At 42.1% G+C, this 23,261-nt stretch overlaps 1 protein-coding gene across 1 annotated transcript in view; it reads left to right on the top strand.

The window, feature by feature from the left end:
* DNAH1 (dynein axonemal heavy chain 1) overlaps positions 1-23,261 on the top strand; it is an 827,745-nt gene that overhangs the window by 691,399 nt on the left and 113,085 nt on the right. The window contains exons 60-63 of the mRNA XM_069206595.1: positions 8,679-8,804; positions 10,604-10,723; positions 14,547-14,696; positions 19,536-19,696. Coding sequence (XP_069062696.1) covers positions 8,679-8,804; positions 10,604-10,723; positions 14,547-14,696; positions 19,536-19,696 — 557 coding nt within the window. The remainder of the gene's footprint in view (positions 1-8,678; positions 8,805-10,603; positions 10,724-14,546; positions 14,697-19,535; positions 19,697-23,261) is intronic.

Below are 23,261 nucleotides of genomic sequence, written 5' to 3'. Positions count from 1 at the left end.
GTGTTCCAGTATGCCAATGTGAATTGGTGAAATTGGTCACTAGCCTGTTAGTGACAATTTGGAAAGCAAAGAGAGAGCATAACCACTGAGGTTCTGGTTAGCAGAGCCTCAGTGAGACAGTTAGGCATCACACAGGGAACACAAACAGGGCACACTTATGAGCACTGGGGCCCTGGCTGGCAGGGTCCCAGTGACACATACAACTAAAACAACATATATACAGTGAAATATGGGGGTAACATGCCAGGCAAGATGGTACTTTCCTACACAACCCTCCCCAAACGAAGGACAATAAGACTAGCCATGACCTGATGAGTCTTCATTGTCTAAGTGGAAATATCTTGAGAGTCCATCTGCATTGGAGTGGGTACTCCCAGTTCTATGTTCCACTGTATAGTCCATTCCCTGTAGAGATATGGACCACCTCAACAATTTAGGGTTTTCACCTTTCATTTGTTTTAGCCAAAGTAGAGGTTTGTGGTCTGTCTGAACAATGAAGTGAGTGCCAAACAGGTATGGCCTCACCTTCTTCAGTGCCCAGACCACAGCAAAGGCCTCCCTCTCTATGGCAGACCAACGCTTTTCTCTAGGGGTCAACCTCCTGCTGATAAAAGCAACAGGTTGATCCTGGCCCTCAGAATTGAGTTGTGATAAGACTGCCCCTACCCCTAATTCAGATGCATCAGTTTGAACAAGGAATTTCTTGGAGTAACATGGGATTTTTAGGACAGGTGCAGAGCACATGGCCTGTTTCAGCTCATCAAAAGCTTTTTGACAGCTAGCTGTCCACAATACCTTTTTAGGCATTTTCTTTGAAGTGAGGTCATTAAGAGGGGCTGCTATGGAGCCATAGTTCTTTATGAACCTCCGGTAATACCCAGTGAGACCTAAGAAGGCTCTCACCTGGGTCTGAGTTGTAGGGGGGACCCAATCTATGATAGTTTGGATTTTCCCCTGAAGTGGTGCAATCTGTTCCCCACCTACAAGGTGTCCCAGATAAACCACTTTCCCCTGCCCTATCTGGCACTTTGAAGCCTTGATAGTGAGGCCTGCCTTTTGCAGGGCCTCCAAAACTTTCCATAGGTGGACCATGTGATCATCCCAGGTGGAGCTAAAGACAGCTATATCATCTAGATATGCTGCACTAAAAGCCTCCAACCCTTGCAGGACTGTATTCACCAACCTCTGAAAAGTGGCAGTTGCATTTTTCAAACCAAAGGGCATTACTGTGAATTGGTAGTGCCCTCCAATAGTCGAAAATGCAGTTTTTGCTTTAGCATCCTCTGATAACTTGATCTGCCAATACCCTGCAGTCAAATCAAAGGTGCTTAGATACTTGGCAGATGCCAGTGTATCTATGAGCTCATCTGCCCTGGGTATAGGATGAGCATCAGTTTTAGTTACCTGGTTGAGACCTCTGTAATCCACACAAAATCTAATTTCCCTTTTCCCATCTTTGGAATGAGGTTTTGGTACAAGTACCACAGGAGAGGCCCATGGACTTTCAGAGTGCTCAACCACACCCAGTTCAAGCATTTTCTGAACTTCTGGTTTTATGCAGTCCCTGACATGGTCAGGCTGCCTATAGATCTTACTTTTGACAGGCATGCTGTCTCCAGTATCTATAGTGTGCTCACACCAAGAAGTGGTGCCTGGCACAGTAGAAAAGAGTTCAGAAAACTGACCCAAGAGATTTATGCAGTGGTCTTTCTGCTCAGCAGTAAGACAATCTGCTAAAACTACACCTTCCACTAGAGCATCTTGTTCTGTGGAAGAGAAGAGATCAGGGAGAGGGTCACTCTCTTCTTCCTGTCCTTCATCTGTTGCCATGAGCAGGTTGAGATCAGCCCTGTCATAGTAGGGTTTCAGGCGATTGACATGGAGCACCCTAAGGGGACTCCTGGCAGTGCCTAAGTCAACCAAGTAGGTGACTTCTCCCTTCTTTTCAACAATAATGTGGGGTCCACTCTATTTGTCTTGGAGTGCTCTTGGGGCCACAGGCTCCAAGACCCACACTTTCTGCCCTGGTTGGTACTGAATCAGAACAGCCTTCTGGTCATGCCATTGCTTTTGGAGCTCTTGGCTGGCCTGAAGGTTTTTGCTGGCCTTTTTCATATACTCCGCCATTCTGGATTTTAGGCCAAGTACATAGTCCACTATGTCTTGCTTAGGAGCTTTTAAAGGTTGTTCCCAACCCTCCTTTACAAGTGTTAGAGGACCTCTTACAGGATGTCCAAATAGGAGTTGAAAGGGGCTGAAGCCCACTCCTTTTTGGGGTACCTCCCTGTAAGCAAAAAGGAGGCAAGGTAACAGGACATCCCATCTCCTCCTGAGTTTTTCAGGGATTCCCATTATCATTCCTTTGAAAGTTCTGTTAAACCTCTCAACCAGTCCATTTGTTTGTGGATGATAAGGTGTGGTGAATTTGTATGTTACACCACATTCCTTTCACATGGCCTTCAAGTATGCAGACATAAAGTTGCTACCCCTGTCTGATACCACCTCTTTTGGGAAACCCACCCTGGAAAAGATTCCTAGGAGGGCTTTTGCCACTGCAGGATCTGTAGTGGTCCTTAGAGGAATTGCTTCAGGATATCTTGTGGCATGGTCCACTACCACCAAGATAAACCTATTGCCTGAAGCAGTAGGAGGGTCAAGGGGGCCAACTATGTCAACCCCTACCCTTTCAAAGGGAACCCCAACCACAGGTAGTGGAATAAGGGGAGCCTTTGGGGTGCCACCTGTTTTGCCACTGGCTTGACAGGTGACACAGGACTTACAAAAATCTTTTGTGTCCTCTGACATTCTAGGCCAATGAAACAGGGGGACAAGCCTATCCCATGTTTTCATCTGCCCCAAATGTCCAGCCAAGGGAATGTCGTGGGCTAGAGTTAGGAGAAACTCTCTGTATTGCAGGGGAATAACCAATCTCCTGGCAGCTCCAGGTTTTGGGTCCCTTGCTTCTGTATACAAGAGGTTGTCCTCCCAGTAAACTCTGTGAGAGTCACTGACATCCCCATTTTTCTGTTTGACAGCTTGCTGTCTTAGACCCTCTAGTGTGGGACAGGTGTGCTGTGCCACACTCAGCTCCTTTCTGGCAGGCCCCCCTCCACCCAAAAGCTCAGCAGTGTCTGCTTCCAGCTCCTCTGGTGAAGGTTCTGCACAGGGGGGACATTCTTCTTCCTCAGAAGTAGAATAATCTGTAGAGGGAGGGATAGTAGGTAGAGATTTACCTTTACTAACCCTAGCTTTAGGGAGCACTTGGTCCATTGTTCCAGGATCCAAGTCACCCTGTCCTTTTTGCTTTTTGGCCTGAGCCCTTGTCAAAGCAAAAATATGCCTAGGAATGCCCAGCATTTCTGCATGAGCCTCCAACTCCACTTCTGCCCAAGCAGGTGTCTCTAAATCGTTCCCTAGTAGACAGTCTACAGGTAAATCTGAGGCAACCACAACTTTCTTTGGACCAGTAACCGCCCCCCCCCCCCCCCCCCCCAGTTGAGATTCACAACAGCCATGGGGTGGCTAAGAGTGTTGTTATGAGCATCAGTCACTTGGTACTGGTGACCAAGTAGGTGTTGTTCAGGGTGGACCAGTTTCTCTCTTACCGTGGTAACACTGGCACCTGTGTCCCTGTAGGCCTGAACCTCAACACCATTTAGTAGGGGTAGTTGCTTGTACTTATCCATATTAAGGGGACAAGCAACCAAGGTGGCCAAATCAATGGCACCTTCAGAGACTAACACAGCCTCTGTGGTCTCCCTAACAAGACCAACCCCAACTAAATTACCAAAAGTGAGCCCAGCTACTCCCTTAGATTGGCTATTAGTAGGTTTGCTCCCACCACCACTGCTATTACTAGGGGCACTAGGTGTAGCAGTAGGGGTTGTGGCAGTGGGAGGCTTGGTGCTTTTCTTTGGACAACTGGCATCAGTTGTCCAATGGCCTTTTACTTTACATAAATAGCACCATGGTTTCTTTACTTGATTAGAAGAGGATTTGGACCCACCACCCCCACCAGAGTGTTTTTGTGGGCCTGATGAAGACTCATTTTTAGATTTGTCCCCACCCTTGTCTGAAGACTTACCATCCTTCTTCTTGCCATCCTTGTCACCCCCTGTATGAACTTTTCTGTTCACTCTTGTTCTGACCCATTTGTCTGCCTTCTTTCCCAATTATTGGGGAGAGGTCAGATCTGAGTCCACTAGATATTGGTGTAACAAATCAGACACACAGTTATTCAGAATATACTCTCTCAGGATCAGATTATACAGGCTTTCATAGTCAGAAACTTTACTGCCATGTAACCACCCATCCAAGGCCTTCACTGAATGGTCAACAAAGTCTACCCAGTCTTGTGAAGACTCTTTTTTGGTTTCGCTGAACTTAATCCTGTACTGTTCAGTGGTTAAGCCATAACCATCCAAGAGTGCATTCTTTAAAACTGTAAAATTATTGGCATCACTTTCCTTCACAGTAAGGAGCCTATCCCTACCCTTTCCACTGAAAGATAGCCATAGGATAGCAGCCCACTGCCTTTGAGGGACCCCCTGTACAACACAGGCCCTCTCAAGTGCACCAACCCACTTGTTAATGTCATCCCCCTCCTTGTAAGGGGGAACTATCTTATGCAGATTCCTAGAATCATGCTCGTTTACAGGATTACTATCTGTAATACTGCTGCTGCCACCATGGGGTCCAAACCCCAACCTCTGTCTTTCTTTTTCTAAGTCTAAAGTTTCCCTGTCTAGAGCCAGCTGTTGCTGTTTAAGCTTCAGCCTGGTCTCTTCCACTCTCAATCTATTGAGCTCCCTTTCTAACATTCTGTCATCAGGGTGGGTGGGTTGGGCATGCTTTGACACAGAAGAATGGTGTGAATGAACAGAGGGAGAATTGTCCCTAACAGTTGGCACTCTAACAACTTGATCTGCAGGAATGACATCCCTACTGTGATGAGAACTCACATTAGTACCAGTTCTGCTAGGTGGTCTGCTAAGGGGCAAGTTGGAAAGAATACCATCTAACATTCTTGCTGGGGCTGCCCCAGAATCAGAGTGTGAACTGTCTCCTAACTTCTCAACAGATGTGCCAGCTAAGGCCTTATCATTTTCAATTAGCATGTTAATCAACAATTCTCTAGAGGGATTCTTCCCTACCCCTAAACCTCTATCAATGCAGAGACCCCTTACACCTTTCCAGCTAAGGTGGTCATAAACAGAGCTGACCAGATCAAGAGTAGGACCTGTACCAGACATGATAGAAAAAGGTTTAAGGGACAGAAAAAGAAAGAAAAAGTTTCAGAACTTTTAAAGGAAACAGAAAAAAAACGTTTTCAACTTTTTATAACTTTTTGAAAGTTTTAGAGGTACTTTTCAGCACTTAGCAGTAGAGTAAGAGAAGAAAATCTAAACTTTTTGGTTAGGTGTACATACACTGAACTTGTTTTGTATATTTTTCTCTTATGAAAAGTACAAAATGACAAAGTGGTAAATAGTTGCAAGTACTTATCCCACCGCTGCACAACCAATGTAGGAGGCTGGCCTGGTTTGTAGTGGGTACCAAGGGGTACTTACACTCTGCACCAGGTCCAGTTATCCCTTAATAGTGTAGAAGAGGTGTTTCTAGCAGCTTAGGCTGATAGAGGGTAGCTATAGCTGAGCAGCTTAGGCTGAACTAGGAGACATGCAAAGTTCCTACTATACCACTGGTGTCATATGCACAATATCATAAGAAAACACAATACACAGATATACTAAAAATAAAGGTACTTTATTTTTATGACAATATGCCAAAAGTATCTCAGTGAGTACCCTCAGTATGAGGATAGCACATATACACAAGATATATGTACACAATACCAAAAATATGCTGTAATAGCAAAAGGAAGTAATGCAAGCAATGTACAGTCACAATAGATTGCAATGAGAGCACATAGGTATAGGGGCAACACAAACCATATACTCCAAAAGTGGAATGCGAACCACGAATGGACCCCAAGCCTATGTGAGCTTGTAGAGGGTCGCTGGGACTGTAAGAAAACAGTGAGGGTTAGAAAAATAGCCCATTCAAGACCCTGAAAAGTAGGTGTAAAGTGCACCTTTATTCCCCAGAGAGCACAGAAGTCGTGATAGGGGAATTCTGCAAGGAAGACCAACACCAGCAATGCAACAAAGGTGGATTTCCGGATGAGAGTACCTGTGGAACAAGGGGACCAAGTCCAAGAGTCGCAACACAGTCGAGATTGGGCAGATGCCCAGGAAATCCCAGCTGAGGGTGCAAAGAAGCTGCCACTGGATGGTAGAAGCTGTTGATTCTGCAAGAACGAAGAGGACTAGGAACTTCCCCTTTGGAGGATGGATGTCCCACGTCGTGAAGAAGCTTGCAGAGGCCATGTTCGGAGTTACCATTGTGACGCTATACATAGGTAGTGACCTATGTATAGTGCACGCGTGTAATGGTGTCCCCGCACTCACAAAGTCCGGGGAATTTGCCTGCCCTGAACGATGTGGGGGCACCTTGGCTAGTGCCAGGGTGCCCACACACTAAGTAACTTAGCACCCAACCTTTACCAGGTAAAGGTTAGACATATAGGTGACTTATAAGTTACTTAAGTGTAGTGGTAAATGGCTGTGAAATAACGTGGACGTTATTTCACTCAAGCTGCAGTGGCAGGCCTGTGTAAGAATTGTCAGAGCTCCCTATGGGTGGCACAAGAAATGCTGCAGCCCATAGGGATCTCCTGGAACCCCAATACCCTGGGTACCTCAGTATCATATACTAGGGAATTATAAGGGTGTTCCAGTATGCCAATGTGAATTGGTCACTAGCCTGTTAGTGACAATTTGGAAAGCAAAGAGAGAGCATAACCACTGAGGTTCTGGTTAGCAGAGCCTCAGTGAGACAGATAGTCATCACACAGGGAACACATACAGGGCACACTTATGAGCACTGTGGCCCTGGCTGGCAGGGTCCCAGTGACACATACAACTAAAACAACATATATACAGTGAAATATGGGGGTAACATGCCAGGCAAGATGGTACTTTCCTACAGCTAGTCAGCAGCCCTGGTGAACACATTACCTGAAGAAGGGACTGTAGTTTCACCTGCTGATCCTTTACATATTCTGGCAGTGTATCTGTTATATAGCCTAATCAAGCTGTGTAGCAGTCCCAACAGATGCTTTAATCAAACAACGATGACCATTGGAGGGTCCTTGAGATGTTATTGAAGGCAGCCCCACTACTCTATAAATGCCACTTTTAGGGGCTCTTTCATGAGCACCACATTTTTCTGAAAAATAAAGTAAAATCTTAATGTGTTCTGGTGTGCTTGTTTTATTTAGAAAGCCAGCCTGACAATGGACAGAGTCTTATTATTCTTAGCCCGATGTTCTTATCTTTGGTTTTAGATGCTTGAAAAAATGTTTTGGATGTTATCTAGATCAGTAGTTCCCAACCTGTGGTCTGGGGACCCCTGGGAGTCCACAAAGCTTCCTCAAGGGGTCTGCTACTGCTAAGAAAATTAAATAATATTAACCTATTAGGTCCCCAGCTCAGTAATGACTCTGTGGGGGGTCCCCGGATTCTAATATAGATTCAGTGGGGGTCTCTGGGTTCCAATAATGATAAACTGGTGGTCCACAGAAGTCAAAAGGTTGGGAACCACTGATCTAGATGGCTTATCGGGTAATGGTTTGCTGGATAATTTCTATCACCTTTTTTCTGTATATGGTCTTTATTTGCGAGACAAGATGGGTAAAGGGATAGGTGCTCTCTACGTATTGCATTGCTCGAACATACACAATATTTCTCCTATAGCCATAAATTTGATTTATGTATGTCTGCTGGGATTATATCCAGTCCAGGTACAGTACCTCTCGTTTTAATTTTGATTGCCTGAATCCATTTCTTTATAGAGAAGCGTTCAACTTGATACTTTCGCGTGCTGTGGATTGTGAATTTATATCACTCTCAGCATGTTGCAGAATATGCTGAAAAGCACTCATGCCAACGTTTTTCTGCAATATATACTTCTAGCCTGAGGGGTTCGCTTGATTGATATCATAGCATATGATAATCCAGAATATTTTAAACATGTGGAGCTCTTACTGCTCCCAAAATATCTTGCCATCTGTTATGCACCCACATTTCCTTTTTTTATGAGGCTTTATATTGGTGCCTTTTAAGTTAGATATCCTTACTACCATTGATTTTACTAACTAAATATAGTGTTGTCTTGACTTATCTTCAGCTTTTATCAAACTAATGGATATGGATTATGTTGCAAATAAGTTCTGTCCATTTAGTCCACCAGACTTTTTTTTACTTTTGATTGCCGGATGTTCTTCCTGTATAGGTGGGGATACAATGTGTTTGGGGGCCATAACCCACTAGGACTGCTCTACTTCAGTGCTTGAGAGAGAAATGTGCTACAGTGGGTTCTTGGCTCTAAGTAAGGATGCAATAGCGGATCTATTACTTGGTCAGGGCTCACATCCTTCAAAACCAATAACCCAGTTACTTACAGCTGTGATTTGGTACTTTCTTTACAATCACTGGGTTTGTTAAAAAGAAACAAAGACACTCAGCCACAGAATTATGTTGCCATTTTTTCTAACATAGAAATAATAGATACAAACAAAACAGTTATGAGTTAGCTATTTCCCTCTGCCTTGGCAGGGTCAGTACCGCAGTGCCCTTTGTGAGGACTGGATGAAGACACTCAAGGAGCACGGTGTCCCCTGCACTGAGGACCCCACCCTCATAAGTACATTGGGGGATCCAGTGAAGATCCGCACATGGCAGGTAAGTGCTGGGAAAACAAAGGGGAAATTGAGTGGGGGTTTTACTGAACCAGGAACCAAGTAATTTGCTATGTTAAGATATCTTCTGGACACAGAACCCACCTCTCAATGTTAGCACCATTAGATTTATATTGAACTCAATAAGTCCACATCACAGATATTCGAAGACCTTTTGCTGCTCAGTAGAGCCACTTACTCTGTTGCTTACCCTGTAAAGGCTGCCTTTGATGTGCTTGAAAAAAGCAGTTATGCATTTGGTGATCTGCATTTATAATTTTGGAATGTGTTGGATGTAGTTTTGCTTAGAGCTAAAATACCACGAGTAACTGTTATACTTAGAGGAGATGTTACGTTAGTGATGTTTGAACATGGTGCTATGTAACTGTAGTAGTGAGGTACAGTGAGGAAGGTAACATACATGGGCTTGTGTTGTGGATCGAAGTCCACATGAGCAAATTCTATTTTTCTTTTTTTGTGTAGAAATGCTTAGGAGGAAAGAAACATAAAGTACTCATGTGTTGTTCCGTGGGGGGTAAAGAGCGAAGGAGACAACATCACCATAATCGTCCTTGGAGATGACCTGCTTGCAGTGCACCAATAGGTTCCCCAATTGCCTAACCCACATTATTTGAATGGGAGAAGTGAGGGAGCTGAACACCCAAGCTAATTTGGACATTCTGATGCAGCAATGGTCTGCCGCAGAATCAAAGTACCGGATTTTGACAATACTTAGGCAGTCAGTGGCTAAGTGGTGTCTACAGTAGTTCTGATATCATGAGACCAATAAAGACTACAGGCCGGTCCACCTGATGTCTGTGATGCTACGTCAGAGGAGCCGTTGCAGCCATTGTTCTGTGATTCCTGACCTGTGGTCCTGGGCCTGTGGAGCACTGTAGTAGAGTGTGCTAACCAGGTGAGGGAATGGTAGGTCAGAGGTGGTTGTGTATGCAGTGGTGGCACTTTTAACTGTAGAGGATATTTCTCACACTGAATTTACCACACAGAATGCTCGGCGGTTACAGTGTAGACCTTGGAGTGGGCAAAACAGACAGCAGTGAGATCTTAGGTTTTCAAGGGGCTCATCTGTAGGTTTAACACCAGGCTCAGTTTGAACTCCATATGTGATTTGAGGTGGTTCAAAGCAAAGTGCCTAACAGGAGGTAAGTGTTAGTTTGTCACAGTGTTTCTTTATTATATTTTTCAGTGATGACTTTGCTGAGATTTTAGCAGATGTTGGAGAATCTATGTGGACAGCCATTTGTTTGCCATTACTTGGGGACAGGCACTTATAGCTACAGATACCCAGATTACAATGTCATATTATTGGGTAGAGTTATTACTTGTCAGATTCAGCTGCATATGTCAATCCAGAGCTATCATGTGTTATATACAGCCTCATATATCGAGATAGAGCTTTATGCACACATACGGCTATTATATATATTTATATAGATATTTATAAGTGTAGATATTTGTCTCAACAGTGGTCTCTTGACAATATAGTAGCCAGTCAAGATCCACTTCTTTTTGTGGCAAGCCCTCTTTGATCATCTTCATATACCCTATTTCCAATCACTGCTATCATATGCCTATGTCAACCCTAAATGTCAATTGTTTTGATTTTTAGAATTAAAAAACAGCAGAATTTTGTACACAATGAATCCTGGTCATTTGTCGCTGACAACCCACAAATAAGGTGCTACTATAGTCCATTTTATAGTTTAAAGTGATGATCGCACAGAGGTTGGCAACATGTACTGGAACTAGATGACTAACATTGCAGTGTCTTGCCTGTTGCAGATTGCTGGTCTTCCTAACGACACTTTATCTGTGGAGAATGGTGTGATAACACAGTATTCTAACAGATGGCCACACTTCATTGACCCACAGGGCCAGGCGAACAAGTGGATAAAGAATATGGTAAGAATCAATTCTGCTTAGTATGAGGTGGATCATGAAGGTCACACTGTTGCACAAGTTCCAAGTTAAAAGAGTACCCAGAAAGGCACAGTGCACAAAATGTATATATTAGTGTCTCATGACCAGTGTATGCAGCTGTATCATTCTATTCTTCTTATCATGTCTTCTAATTTAGAATATCCCCATAATAAATTTTTCAAATTGAGCCACTGTCATGTGTGTTCCTCCGTACACCTACCAATACTCATCAATGAAGCCAACCTCAGTTTGAGCTTGTAGTTAATTTCTACCAGTGTCAGAAGTGGAAGTTGGAAGTGAAAATTACAAATATCTTTGTTTTCTTAGTGACATGATTTTTCACTTCATTTCCTGCATTACCAGTGAGTCCCAGGGTTGGTGATTTGAAAAGTGCTCATGGCCATATCCAGCTATGGGCATTCCTCATTTTGGAGTTTTTGAGGGTTTCAAGCTGCTTTTCAGACTCCTAAAACTAGATGTTGTATTCTCCAATAAAGAGACATGGTGGTTAATGGCAGTTCATCTCTAAGCAGTTTATAATTAGCATCAACATCACAATATATGATATAACATAATTTGTTTTCAATATTCTAGACCTCAATAAAAAAGGAATACATAATGCGGAGATTAGCACAAATTGCAGATAAAAAAGTAATATGCATGTAAATACTCAAACTAATACGAATATAGATTCATTTTCTGTGGGAAGTAAAAAGCAGCAGTAAATATTCAGGGGTCATCACATACAGAGGTTTCCCTTTGAGTCCAACCCCTCCAGAAGATTACTGGGCAACCAAACATGTATAAGCCTTAATAGAACTAGAACAACACATGTATGTTATAGTGTAATTCTTTTTTTCAAACAAATATATTCTTAAGCATTGCTGTATACAATGTGCAAAACAAGAACAAATACACAAGTTGTGACTTTAGGTTTGCAGTAAAGTGAGGCCTGTGCATTTTTTTACCATTTTGCCACCTTGTTCGCCATAGACGAGACTTGCAATTGCAGGCAGATAAAACCTTAACGAAATTAGCAGATTAGCCTGAAGCACAGGCAGGATTGATAACCTCGCAAATCCCTGAAGAATTTGGGGGATCTGTGATTAAAATAATTCTGCAAGTTTTTGTTTTTTTAAATATATCCTGATGAAGGTGATGTGAACCAATTCTACTCCCCCTAAATGCCGCGTCGACAGACGTTTTTAAATGTGTTGTTGTAAATGGAAAATGATTTATGTATTTGATGATCATATGAATGTAATAGGTGGTTTTATTTACTGAATGAGTTTTTAACATGAGTAATGGTGTATATTTTTTAACTGTAAATTAAATTCACAAATATTTTCCGGGAACTATAGAGAGACAGAGAATTATTTTATTTTGCTTGTTTTATGTTTAAAACGACCATTAACATGAGTGTGGTTTGACCTGCTGAACTATGTTTCATGAGGCAAGTGGAGCAAAAAACAGGGATTTATTAATTTTTTCTTGTTGCAATCTAGGCCGTCCCTTCTGGCACATAGCAGGTCTCTCCTTTGTTAAAGTGCTTTATACTTACTGCACCTTATTTTTAGTAACAGGAGGAGTTGATTGATCGGGGTCTGCTTGTTATTAAACAACTGCCACACAAGACAGGGGTCAATGTCTATACAATTTAAGGTTGTGAGAAGGTCATAAATACATTTCAAGGCTCAGGGTGGCCATAGCAGGCAGATAGAATACCTTTGCATTTTACACTCTGAATGTTTTATAGTAGGATAGATTTTTTTTTTTTACTGGCAATATTAGGAGTTTATTGAGTAGCGGCTGCTAAGGAAAGAAAAATAGCTTCTTAACTATTGGCTGGTCCATTAATGAACTTGAGATCATTAATTTAATTTGTGTAATGTATGCACTTGTATAATGCTTTGAAGGGGCTAAATGCTGGGGCGTATTCTGTTATGTGATTTTATGATTTGTTAATTTCTCTATGATCTAATGTTTGCTTTTCACAATTAACTTTTTTAAATTCTATTGATGGATGGAGAAATGTACATAAACGTTAGGTTGTATTTTTTTCTTAAATGTTTGTTTTGCCAAATCGACATAGTATCAAACGTAATAAATTTAGATTTGAAACACATCAAATAAAGAAATATTCAGAGAGGGTGCTTTGGGTGAACCCTCTTCAGCCATTGGTTTAAAGATTTTTTCATGGATTGCCATTGCTTGATTGGGCACTTGTCAAGGTCGTGGCATTTTGAGGATGGAATCATTGCCCTTTTTGTGTTTCCGTTAGATTTTGGTGATGGGCTCAAAAACTCGTTTTTGTTAAATTGCAGACAGAGTATGAGTTGTAGTTTGAAACAGAGTTCAATTTTGTCATCTTTGGTTTATTTACTTTACTCGCAAAAAAACATTTAAAGTGTTGATTTATGGTTATGCTTCCTACTGTTTGGATGTTTAAACCTGACAGAAAATGAGGGCACAGCTTTATTCACTAACTGCCCTTGAGAATAGGTTTCTTTCAACTTTGCGGTGATGAAAATATGTTGTTGGGTATACAACATTTGTCATCAAAATTCCTTTTCTAGCTAAAAGGGACATGTCTGTCATTAGAATGTGATGTGATAAAGAATCAAAGCACCACGTTGCATTTGATTAGCAAATGGTCCTTATAAAAAATATTACAATTCAGGTTTTCCCACTGCCTAGTCTCAAGGCAGATGTGTCCGTTTGCTAATCAATTTAGCTAGAAACAGACTGTTGCAAATTCAAACATTTCTCTAAATACTCTTAGGGCCAGATGTATCAAAGAATTTTGCATTCGCAAACGGTGCGAATAGCAAAATTCGGCCGTTTGCGTATGCAAAATCACCTTTCTGAATGTAAGAAAGGCATTCGCAGAGCAATTTTAAGGAATGCTAAAATAGCGATTCCTTAAAATTGCGACGCCATTTAGAGAATTGCAATTTACGATTCTCTAAAGGCGGCATCGCAAATAAGGAATCCTTATTTGCGATTTCTTAAGCACATGTATGAAGCAATTCCTTTATGCGAATTGGGCATTAAGAAATCGCTACAACCAAGTTGAACTTGGTGGTAACCATGTGCGAATTTTAAAAATGCATTAAAAATTAAAATTGACATGTAACACACACATGCCCTTTTGGCATGTGTGCACCTTACATGTCTTCCAAAATTGTTTTGGGGTGCAGAAGAGGGGGCCTAAGGCCCCCAGCACCCTGGAGTTTGCATTTCCCAAATTGCGAATTCCAGTTAGGAAAATTCGCAAATATCAGCAAGACAGGCCCATACGTGCGAATGGGGGCTGTATCGTAATTTGCGATTTGGTAATAGCATTTGTGATTTTTAAGAAATCGCTATTACCGAATCGCAAATATGATACATAGCATTTTGCGACTCAGAAATAGCGATTTCTTAAAAATCGCTATTTCCGAATAGCAAAAGGCTTTTTTCATACATCTGGCCGTAAATTACTCCAGCTCAAAAAATGTCTGTGATATAAGTATTTATCCCGGTTCAGGTCTGGCAAATAATAGCTCTGTTTGGTTTGGTACAATACATATGTTGATGACATAACATAAAATGGTGTTCCTGATGTCGACGTGGTGTACCATTTTAGGTGTGCCTTCTTGTCTTAAAGTCTACTGCTTCCTCAGTTTATTTTGATGAATGATTAAAGTCAACTGAAACTTACTTAAAATGAATTATTTCCATGAAGGTTTTTAGGTGTTGTGCTGTTGCTTTAAATATAATGCCACAGTCCAGTCATGTGTATCTCTCATTTTGTCCGTTCAAGGAGAAGGATAATACGATAGATGTGGTGAAGCTAAGTGACCGGGACTTCTTGCGTAGTTTGGAAAATGCCATTCGCTTTGGGAAGCCATTCATGTTAGAGAATGTTGGAGAGGAGTTGGATCCTGCCCTGGAACCAGTGCTACTGAAACAGGTACCATTGTATTCCGAAAAACAACTTCACTTTTCTTTTACATTTCACATTTCTTCATTAGGTTCAAATTAGAAACTAAAAGAAATGTGACTTGGGGGTACAAGGAGATTATTGACTAAGTTTCATGCAACAAGTTTAATCCAAAGCTACTTTGTCAAAGTATTCTGTTTGCAAGTGCATGTGATAACTTATCTGCAAGTATTCTGCCCTATTACCATTTTTAAATAAGTAATTATGAAGCATCAAAAATTGTGACACATATAGTAAGTTTAAGAGGGAGTTGTATTATTTCAAGGATATTGTTCACCTACTCTTTCAATTACATTGAAACTTCCTTAACAACATTCTATATCTTAGAATCAGTTCCTTAATTTAGATATGGTGGCTGAAAAGGATGAAGAATCTTTAAACCTTAAAATTCTACCTGATGTTTTTGTAAAAGTCATAACTATTTTGCTGCAGACAGATAGAATTACATGTTCCTACAAATCATAATCACAAACTAACTATGCCCACTACAGAGAGAGTAGGTATGATATGTCTGCTCGTGTCCATTTGTGCCAAGTGTTACCACAATAAGCCTTATTGCAATGCCACCAGCTTATTGCTGAGACTCAGAAGTTAGAAGGGATGGCCATTTTGCCCGATCTGTTTTGAAGGACTTCTTGGTTTGACCAGTCAGGCACCCACCTCTGAGTGCGGGACTGCTTTGGGATTCTATTCATAAGGTTATGAGTCCACAGGTAGTTGTATCCATCAGAAGAACAAGTTACTTACCTTCAGTAATGCTTTTTCTGGTGGATACAGTAGCTACTACCTGTGGATTCCTCACAGTCCCTCCAGCCTCCCCTTTGCTTGTCTGGTCATACCAAGACTTTGATTATCATAGATAGAATGTATATATTTTAGTTTTCATATAAACAGATATTGTGATCTATATATATTTCTGTGTGTGTGTGTGTGTATATATATATATATATATATGTGTGTGTATATATATATATATATACACACACACACATTTTTGTTGGATTGGCACATGTTGTGCTTGTGAGGTCGGTATTCACCTGTTCGCCTTGAAGGCAATTTAAAAAATGGTGAAACTGACGTCAGCACGCCGGCGAGGAGTTCTTATGACTCCGATGACATCACACGGAGTCGCGTCCGGAGTTGTGCAATCGTGACATCCCCATCGACGTGAGGAGCTAGGAAGAAAATTTCCGTTGAATGCTGGCCCATTGGGAGAATTCATAGGGTGAGGAATCCACAGTTAGCTACTGTATCCGCCAGGAAAAGCGTTACCGAAGGTAAGTAACTTGTTCATTTCTACCGTATCTGTTCACTCTCTCTCTCTCACACCCTTAATTTGAGTTTGGGCCAGTCTTAAAATAGACCTATCTGGGCATGCACAGTGTATGTAAGCGTATACAACTCTACCCTCACTAAGGTAGCAATGGTAGTATGGAAGATTAGTCTTCATATCTTCCCCTTCTATATTCCTCGTCTGCTGATGGCACACCACCTGTCACATCCATGTGGAGCTGCTGGTGGCAGTACAGTTGGAGTTTTAGATTAGACTAATATATCTTGACCTGTACAGAACACTTATTTGAGATGAGTAGTACCTGTCACATCTGTTAGCTGGCATATTTTGCTTAGAAAGCAAAGTGAATCAAATATGCATTTGCTTCTTGGCACACAGAATTACTGATGTATATGTTTCCAAACCATTGTAATTTAAGAAGTTCTTGTTAAAAGTTCCAGATCTCCCTGAAAAGGAAGAAAGAGATTCCTCGAGGCCCAAAGACTGGAAGGGTTAGAAAATTAGTCTGATCTAATAAATTGGAGCACATGTGAATCTATGACTCATATCAGCACTGAAGAACCACAGTAACAGGTAAGTACTAAGGGCACTTAGAGTTGGGCAGAAAGAGTACTTCGTCGCAAGTATGGTTACTGCTACAGGGGATCCTTCACTCCAATTAGCAGATTCTCTCCTGGTTGAAAATGAGCATTTTCACATGCTAATTGAGAGAGCTTCCAAGTATTTTCAGGTACCAGTCACATTCAGAGACTGACTGCCTCCTGTATGATTTTAAGGAGGTAGCTAGAAGAGCTATAAAATCCATACCAATCATAGATGATATGTGGCAGGAAGGGTTAAAAATGAGGCAACTGCTGAGATTAGTACCAGTTGACAACACACCACTTATTTGACAGGCAAGCACAAACTAGACTAGGTTGTCATGCAAGCAGAACCAAAGAAGATCATATAACCCCACATTTCCACACCACCAGATCATGAGGGGAGGAAGATGGATAATTTTGGCAAACAAGTGGTCACTCTGGTAGCTACGCGCATTAAGATGGAAAAACATTTGCCATTGCTGACCTATGTCACAGATAGAGGTGGTTGGATCTCGCACTTAATATTGACCTTATTCTGGACAACCAAAATGAAGAGGCAAAGGCAGATCCATGGCTGTGATAGATGCCACCATGGACATTATTACACCAGTGTTTCATCTGATGTCAAGAGCAGCAGGCTCTCCAGACATAGAGGGTGGTCATGGTACACATCCTTCTTCTGGTCAGAGAACCAGAATCGCATTCTGGGCATGCCCTTTGATAGGGAAGCTATATTCGGCCTTCAAGTGGCTGAGACGTAGTTTATTTAAGCTTATGCAGATACAATACTGATGGCAGATGCCCTTTCATATCCACAGAAACAACAATAGCAGTTTTACTATCTATCACTAAATGTCCTATCCTCAGAAACAATCCCCTGCAAGCTCCCCACAACTGAAGGTAAAACGAAAGCAGGCTTCCAGAGTAAACAGCAAGTCACAAAGAGGTGTTGACAATTTACAGGCTGTGTGTGCATACTCCTGTCCACAGGGCATGGATTGTGCAAAGAGTTTGCACTGATTTTCATTACAGAATGCTTCAACAACTGACAAATGCGTCCTAAATGTTGTTCATTATAGCCACACATGGGAATTCATCCAAAGACGTCTGCGGTGCCCAATGTGAAAATATGGTGCATTAGCACCTTCCCATGTTACAGTCTGAAACACTCATAATGTTGAACAATGGGACTCTGTAGCCCATACCCAGATTCCAATAAAGGCTTGTACTCCTTTTTTTTCCTGAACAGGATGAAATCTGGAGTATGAAGGTAAATTCTAGATCTCAGACAACTTACAGTAATAAGTTACTTCACACACAATTCTCTCAGATGGTCACACAGCAGGAAGTTCTGTTATGACTTAAGGGAGGAGATTTTAGCTGTCCTTAGACTGCCAAGATGCACTGCATACTTTCACATCTCACTCCACCGCAAATTGGTACCAATTTGCACAGGGAACAAAGAGAACACTATAATCTATCAAACCCAGTATTGCCAAGGCTTGTACGTTTTTCTTTGTGCACTAAGTGAAGATGTAGCAAGACCCAATGTTTGTGCCAACTCATTCCCCCTTCCAAAATGAAAATTGTTAACCCGCTGCATATAAAATGCAGCATCAGAAGTGTTTCAACTGCTAGGAAATGACATTTGACCTGAATTACTTTTATTGCACCGAGAAGCTTGAAAACAGGAATATCCAACATAATAGTTAAAGTTATCAATGAGAAAGAACTAATACCAAAAAGATGTAATCCAACATTTGCCTTAGTAGTTCCTATATTAACAAATAGTGAATCTGCAGCTACTGTAGTCCCAACTATAAGCTTCCAAATGTCAATTATATCATAATAATGTTGGCCTGGGTAGACCTTCATTCTTTCATTTCTAGAGCCGCTTTGACCCTTTGATAATAATAGAAATAAATGATGGAAGTACCACAGAGCACAGTTTTCCTACAATTTAAAAACTCATGTCAGCCACTGGAGCCAAGATCTATGAATATGGCAAAATGCTAGTTAGTCTATAATTTAAGTACCAAACTGATTACAATAGTCAAAGGCTTTTTCCGAGTAAGCTGTCCAATTAAATAAGTAAGGAAGGCATGTAATGTATTCCAAATAGAATTGTTCAGTATTGAAGTATGGATTGAGAAACAGTGGGTTTGTATGCAAAGCCTACAAACTCAATCAGTAAATTATCAACCAGTTCCAGTTGCTGATAAACAAAGTTTTCCCTTACTGTCCCTTCAGATGGTCAAAAAACCTAATAATATCTGGATGTAGTTGAATACTTGATTTGATAACAATAATTCAAAACTATTATAAACAATCAAAAATATTATGTGATAACATGCAATTTTATTATTTTTCTTTCCTCCAAAAGATTGCTTTGCCTGCTTTGGGAAACCTCTTATCTAAAGCTAATCCAAAGCCTACAAGTATGACTGCTTATTAGCAATTGCAGTCAATCCATTCTACAACACATCTTCTCACACTCCTACACCTTTCTGTGTGGGAAACTAGAATTTATCCAAATCTGTTATGCTGTTTTTTTGTTATGCCAAATAGTCACAAAATATTTATGGATTTAAGTATAACATGGCCATGTTGATAAGTGTCCAAATGATACCTATATATTTAGATAGAAACGCCATTTGTGCAGATTAAATCAGATCAGGAATATTGGTAGGTTTACCTATGGTGAAGTCCCACCAAGTTACTTAGCGAAGTATCAAGGTATTTGGCAAACATGTGAGTAGCTGCAGGATATTCAGAGCCATTGCAAGGAATGTGGAGCAGATGAATGGTATTTTATATTATAGTTGTTTGCCTTTGATAGTTGTAAGACTAAGGTTTTGTAGCTCTGTATCTGAAATGCTAAAGTGTTTCACTTCTTTTAGTTAGCACATCCTTTTGTTTTTTGTTTTTCAGACATACAAACAGCAAGGAAATATAGTGATTAGGTTGGGAGACACAGTGATTCCGTACCATGCTGACTTCAAAATGTATATCACAAGCAACCTACCAAATCCTCACTATACCCCTGAAATCTCTTCCAAGGTCACACTCATCAATTTCACTCTCTCTCCCAGGTAACCAGTAATGTTCTTCCTTGGAAATGTGCTACTGAATAATGACACCAACAGTATTGTGATACAGGATTATGAAGACAGAATATCGATGGACAAAACAATGAAAGGCATGCCCATATATGAAATAATAGCTTTTCTATTCCTAACTTCACATCTATGTACTTTGATGATATAGGTATCATGTAGGTACATGTATTTGGAATTAGGTGTAGAAAATATATACTTACTTACCTGTTGATATTTTATTTTTGATATTCTGTCCTCAATATTGTGTCTCATCGATATTGTGCTTTCGATATTCAAGGGCCACACCCTTCCTTGACAGGGTTTATAGGATTGGTGACGTATCTGACTTGTGCTCTCTTGAAGCAAAAAATACCCATTTACTTCTTTGAATTCCCTATTGCTTATCAGGATCTGAAACTATGCATGGCATGTGCATTGTGGGGCCTGGCATTGTGGGATCAAATGACCATGCCAAATACTTTTTTTGACTTGGTGATAGCTATTGTATATGTCTGTAACTGTAATGATATTGCATTGGAGGTGATGATGTGACAGTTGCCACAGTGAAGTGTAAAAGCTCTTTAACAGTTATTGTGCTATTTTGGGTGTGATATCAGAATAAATTACATATGCAAGAAGCTTATGAGGAAAGGCATGCATAATATTTTGAAACGTGTGTAGGACTTTTTGAGTGGTGTATTTGAAAGAGACTTCTAGTCACAGATTCTTTACCTTAGAATATTCCCGAGGCATCAGACTGGTCCCAGACATTTTTGAGCAGTACACCTGTGCACAGTTGGTGGCTTTTGGTAAACTCTGCATCATCTGCATGGGAAATAATGTATGCAGTATCTATATAGGAGTGACCCCAGTGTGCTGACGTCAGTTCTTTCCTTTCAGCACCCCATATTGCTGATCGTTGAAGAGCTACCCTCAGCCATTTTTTGCCTGTTTTTACCTTGATGTTTTGGCAAATCTTTTTTCAAGAGAATTTCTGTCTAGGATATCACCAAATAAACAGGTTTTGAACCATGTTGTGCCAATTGAAGGCAGACATCTGTTACAGACCCACTCTTGGTTTTTCTGTGGTGCTTGGAGAGGGACCTGCGAGGTCTGCAATGCCATGCACCTGATGGTGCTAAGAGAGAGTTCTCTCAAGCTTCTCCTTGTGCAGCCTAGATCACAACGTGACATTCAAAATTCCAAATGTCCTGGAGCCTCCAGGACAGTTAGTGGAGTGACACCCAGCTGTCATTGTCTTGTTCAAAGTTGTTGAGTAAGTCCCTCTACAAAACAAAATCTAAGAAGTTGAAGAGCTTTTCTGCTTCCCTGCACCTGTTCAAGTCTTCTGACGAGGTGTGGGAGCATTGACACTTCAGTCCTCCTGCTTCCTCTGAGCCTGAGTCCATGCTTCCCTGTCTTTTCTGGAACTGAACGACCCACGCCCAGCTGAAAGACTTTTATGAGGCCATGCACCTGGTATTTGGGTGGTGTTGTCCCGCTGGAGCCCCCCCGGATTCTCATTAGCAGGTTTGCCCCCAGGGCCATTCAAGTACCATGTATCCAGCACTATCTGGAGCAGAGCCGCCTGTGAAACGATATCTTCCTTGGCGCCAGCTCCAGTGCCGTGGATGCCCCAGGCAGCACCATCCCCATTATCATTCCTGACTCCCAACACAGACCTGGACCGACGTACTTCCCTGGCCTGGTCCAAGCCTTGCATACAGGTTCCTGTGCATTGGACAATTGCCAGCATCCATTGCCTCCCGTCTGGGGACCCAATTTTACTTGCCCAGCACCTCACCCCTGCGAGCTTGATGGTCCAAGCCTCCACCTCTAGAGTCAACACTGGCAGGTTCCCTACCGCTCAACTTGGATAGGGCCAAGAAACTGGATACCTTTCGCAAGAGGGTGTTCTCTGCTTTTGGGCCAATATTCTCATATAATCTGAGATTTGGTTGCACAAGTGCTGCCTATGATCTTGGGTGTGCCCAAGCCATACTGTCCCAGTTATTGCTGATGGGCGAGATGCAGCAAAGTCCACCATATGATGTGGACTGGACACAACCGACTTGCTGGGTGGAGTGATTTAATCATCAGTGGCCCTTCGAACATGCCTGGCTGAGAACCACTGGCTTTTTACGGGATGTCTCAGTATCAATAATGAACATGCCCTTTAATGACTCTTGTCTTTTTGGAACGATGTCGGGCTCAGTGCTGAGGTGCATTAAGGACAGCAGAGCTATTGCTAGGTCGTTGGGCTCCTCCATGGCCCCACATCAACCCCAGTCCACCTTCCGCTGCATTCGTGGCCATGAGGTTTCCAATCATGTCCATACCCTCCCACCCACACCAGACAACAGGCTTCCCAGCCTTTTTGTGGCTGAGGATGCAGGTCCAATTGACCATGTGGATCAGGGAACCAGAGGTCAGGCCAATCCATCACTTCCCCTGCAGCCATAGCTTCTAATTCCCTTTAGTTTGCCCTCTGACCATTATGTGCATTCAGTGGGAGGCAGAATACGCTATCACCTGCACCACTGGCAGTCAGTAATATCGGATTGGTGTGTTTTACAGATCTTCTAAAGAGGCAACTTCATCCCCTTGGTGAGCACCCTCTCACCCATGCCTCCCACACATGTCTGGCTGATGGAGGAGCACCTCTCCTTCCTCTGCAAGGAGGTGCTGCCTCCCTTGGCCCAGGTTTCGAGAGTGTGCCGGCATCAGATGTACGTCACAGTTGCTATTCTCACTACTTTCCAATTGCCCAAAAAGGAAAGAGCCCTTTGTCTTATCCTAGACCTGTGCCTTCTCAATCCCTTTCTGAAAAAGGAGAAATTCAAAATGCTCATGCTTTCCAAGCTCTGTCTACATCCAGAAGTCTGGATGGTAGCATTGGACTTGCAGGATGTGTATTTCCGTATCGCCATCCTTCCTGCCCATACATGTTACCTACAGTTCATAGTGAGCCAAGAGTCCTTTCAGTTTGCCGTGCTCTCCTTCGGGCTTACGAGCACCACTCTAGTGTTTGTCTCCCACCTCGAGTTGCTTGGCAAACCTGTTGCACTCGCTGGCTTTCACTATCAAGGTGTCAAAGTTACTCCTGGATCCCTCTCAAATGCTCCCTTGCATCTGAGCTGTTTTGGGCACAGGTCACTTTTGGGCCTATACTCCCAAGTGGTAAGTCCAGGATATTCAGGCTATGATACTGATGTTTCAGCCTCTATCTTGAATTTCAGTGAGAATGACTCTGAAACTGTTGGGCATCATGGCCTCCTGATTGTAACACGTGCCTGTTGGCATGTGTCGGCTCTGCAGTGGTAACTGACGTCACAGTGGGCACAGCATCAGAGTAATCTCTCCAACGTGGTCCAGATCACAGAGAGAACAGCAAAAGATTCACAGTGGTGGTTGATAAACTGCATTTAGGTCAGTGGCACACCTTTTACACTTCCCCAAACCTGAGCTAACTAGTCACAGATGTGCCACTTCTGGGATGAGGCTGCCATCCGAGAGAGGTGGGGATCAGGGAAATCTGGTCTCTGGCAGAGTACAGACT

The sequence above is a fragment of the Pleurodeles waltl genome, chromosome 9, assembly GCF_031143425.1.
Source record: "Pleurodeles waltl isolate 20211129_DDA chromosome 9, aPleWal1.hap1.20221129, whole genome shotgun sequence".
Classification (NCBI taxonomy): Eukaryota; Metazoa; Chordata; class Amphibia; order Caudata; family Salamandridae; genus Pleurodeles; species Pleurodeles waltl.
Note: the sequence above shows the minus strand (reverse complement) of the source record. Positions and strands in the feature narration are given on the sequence as shown.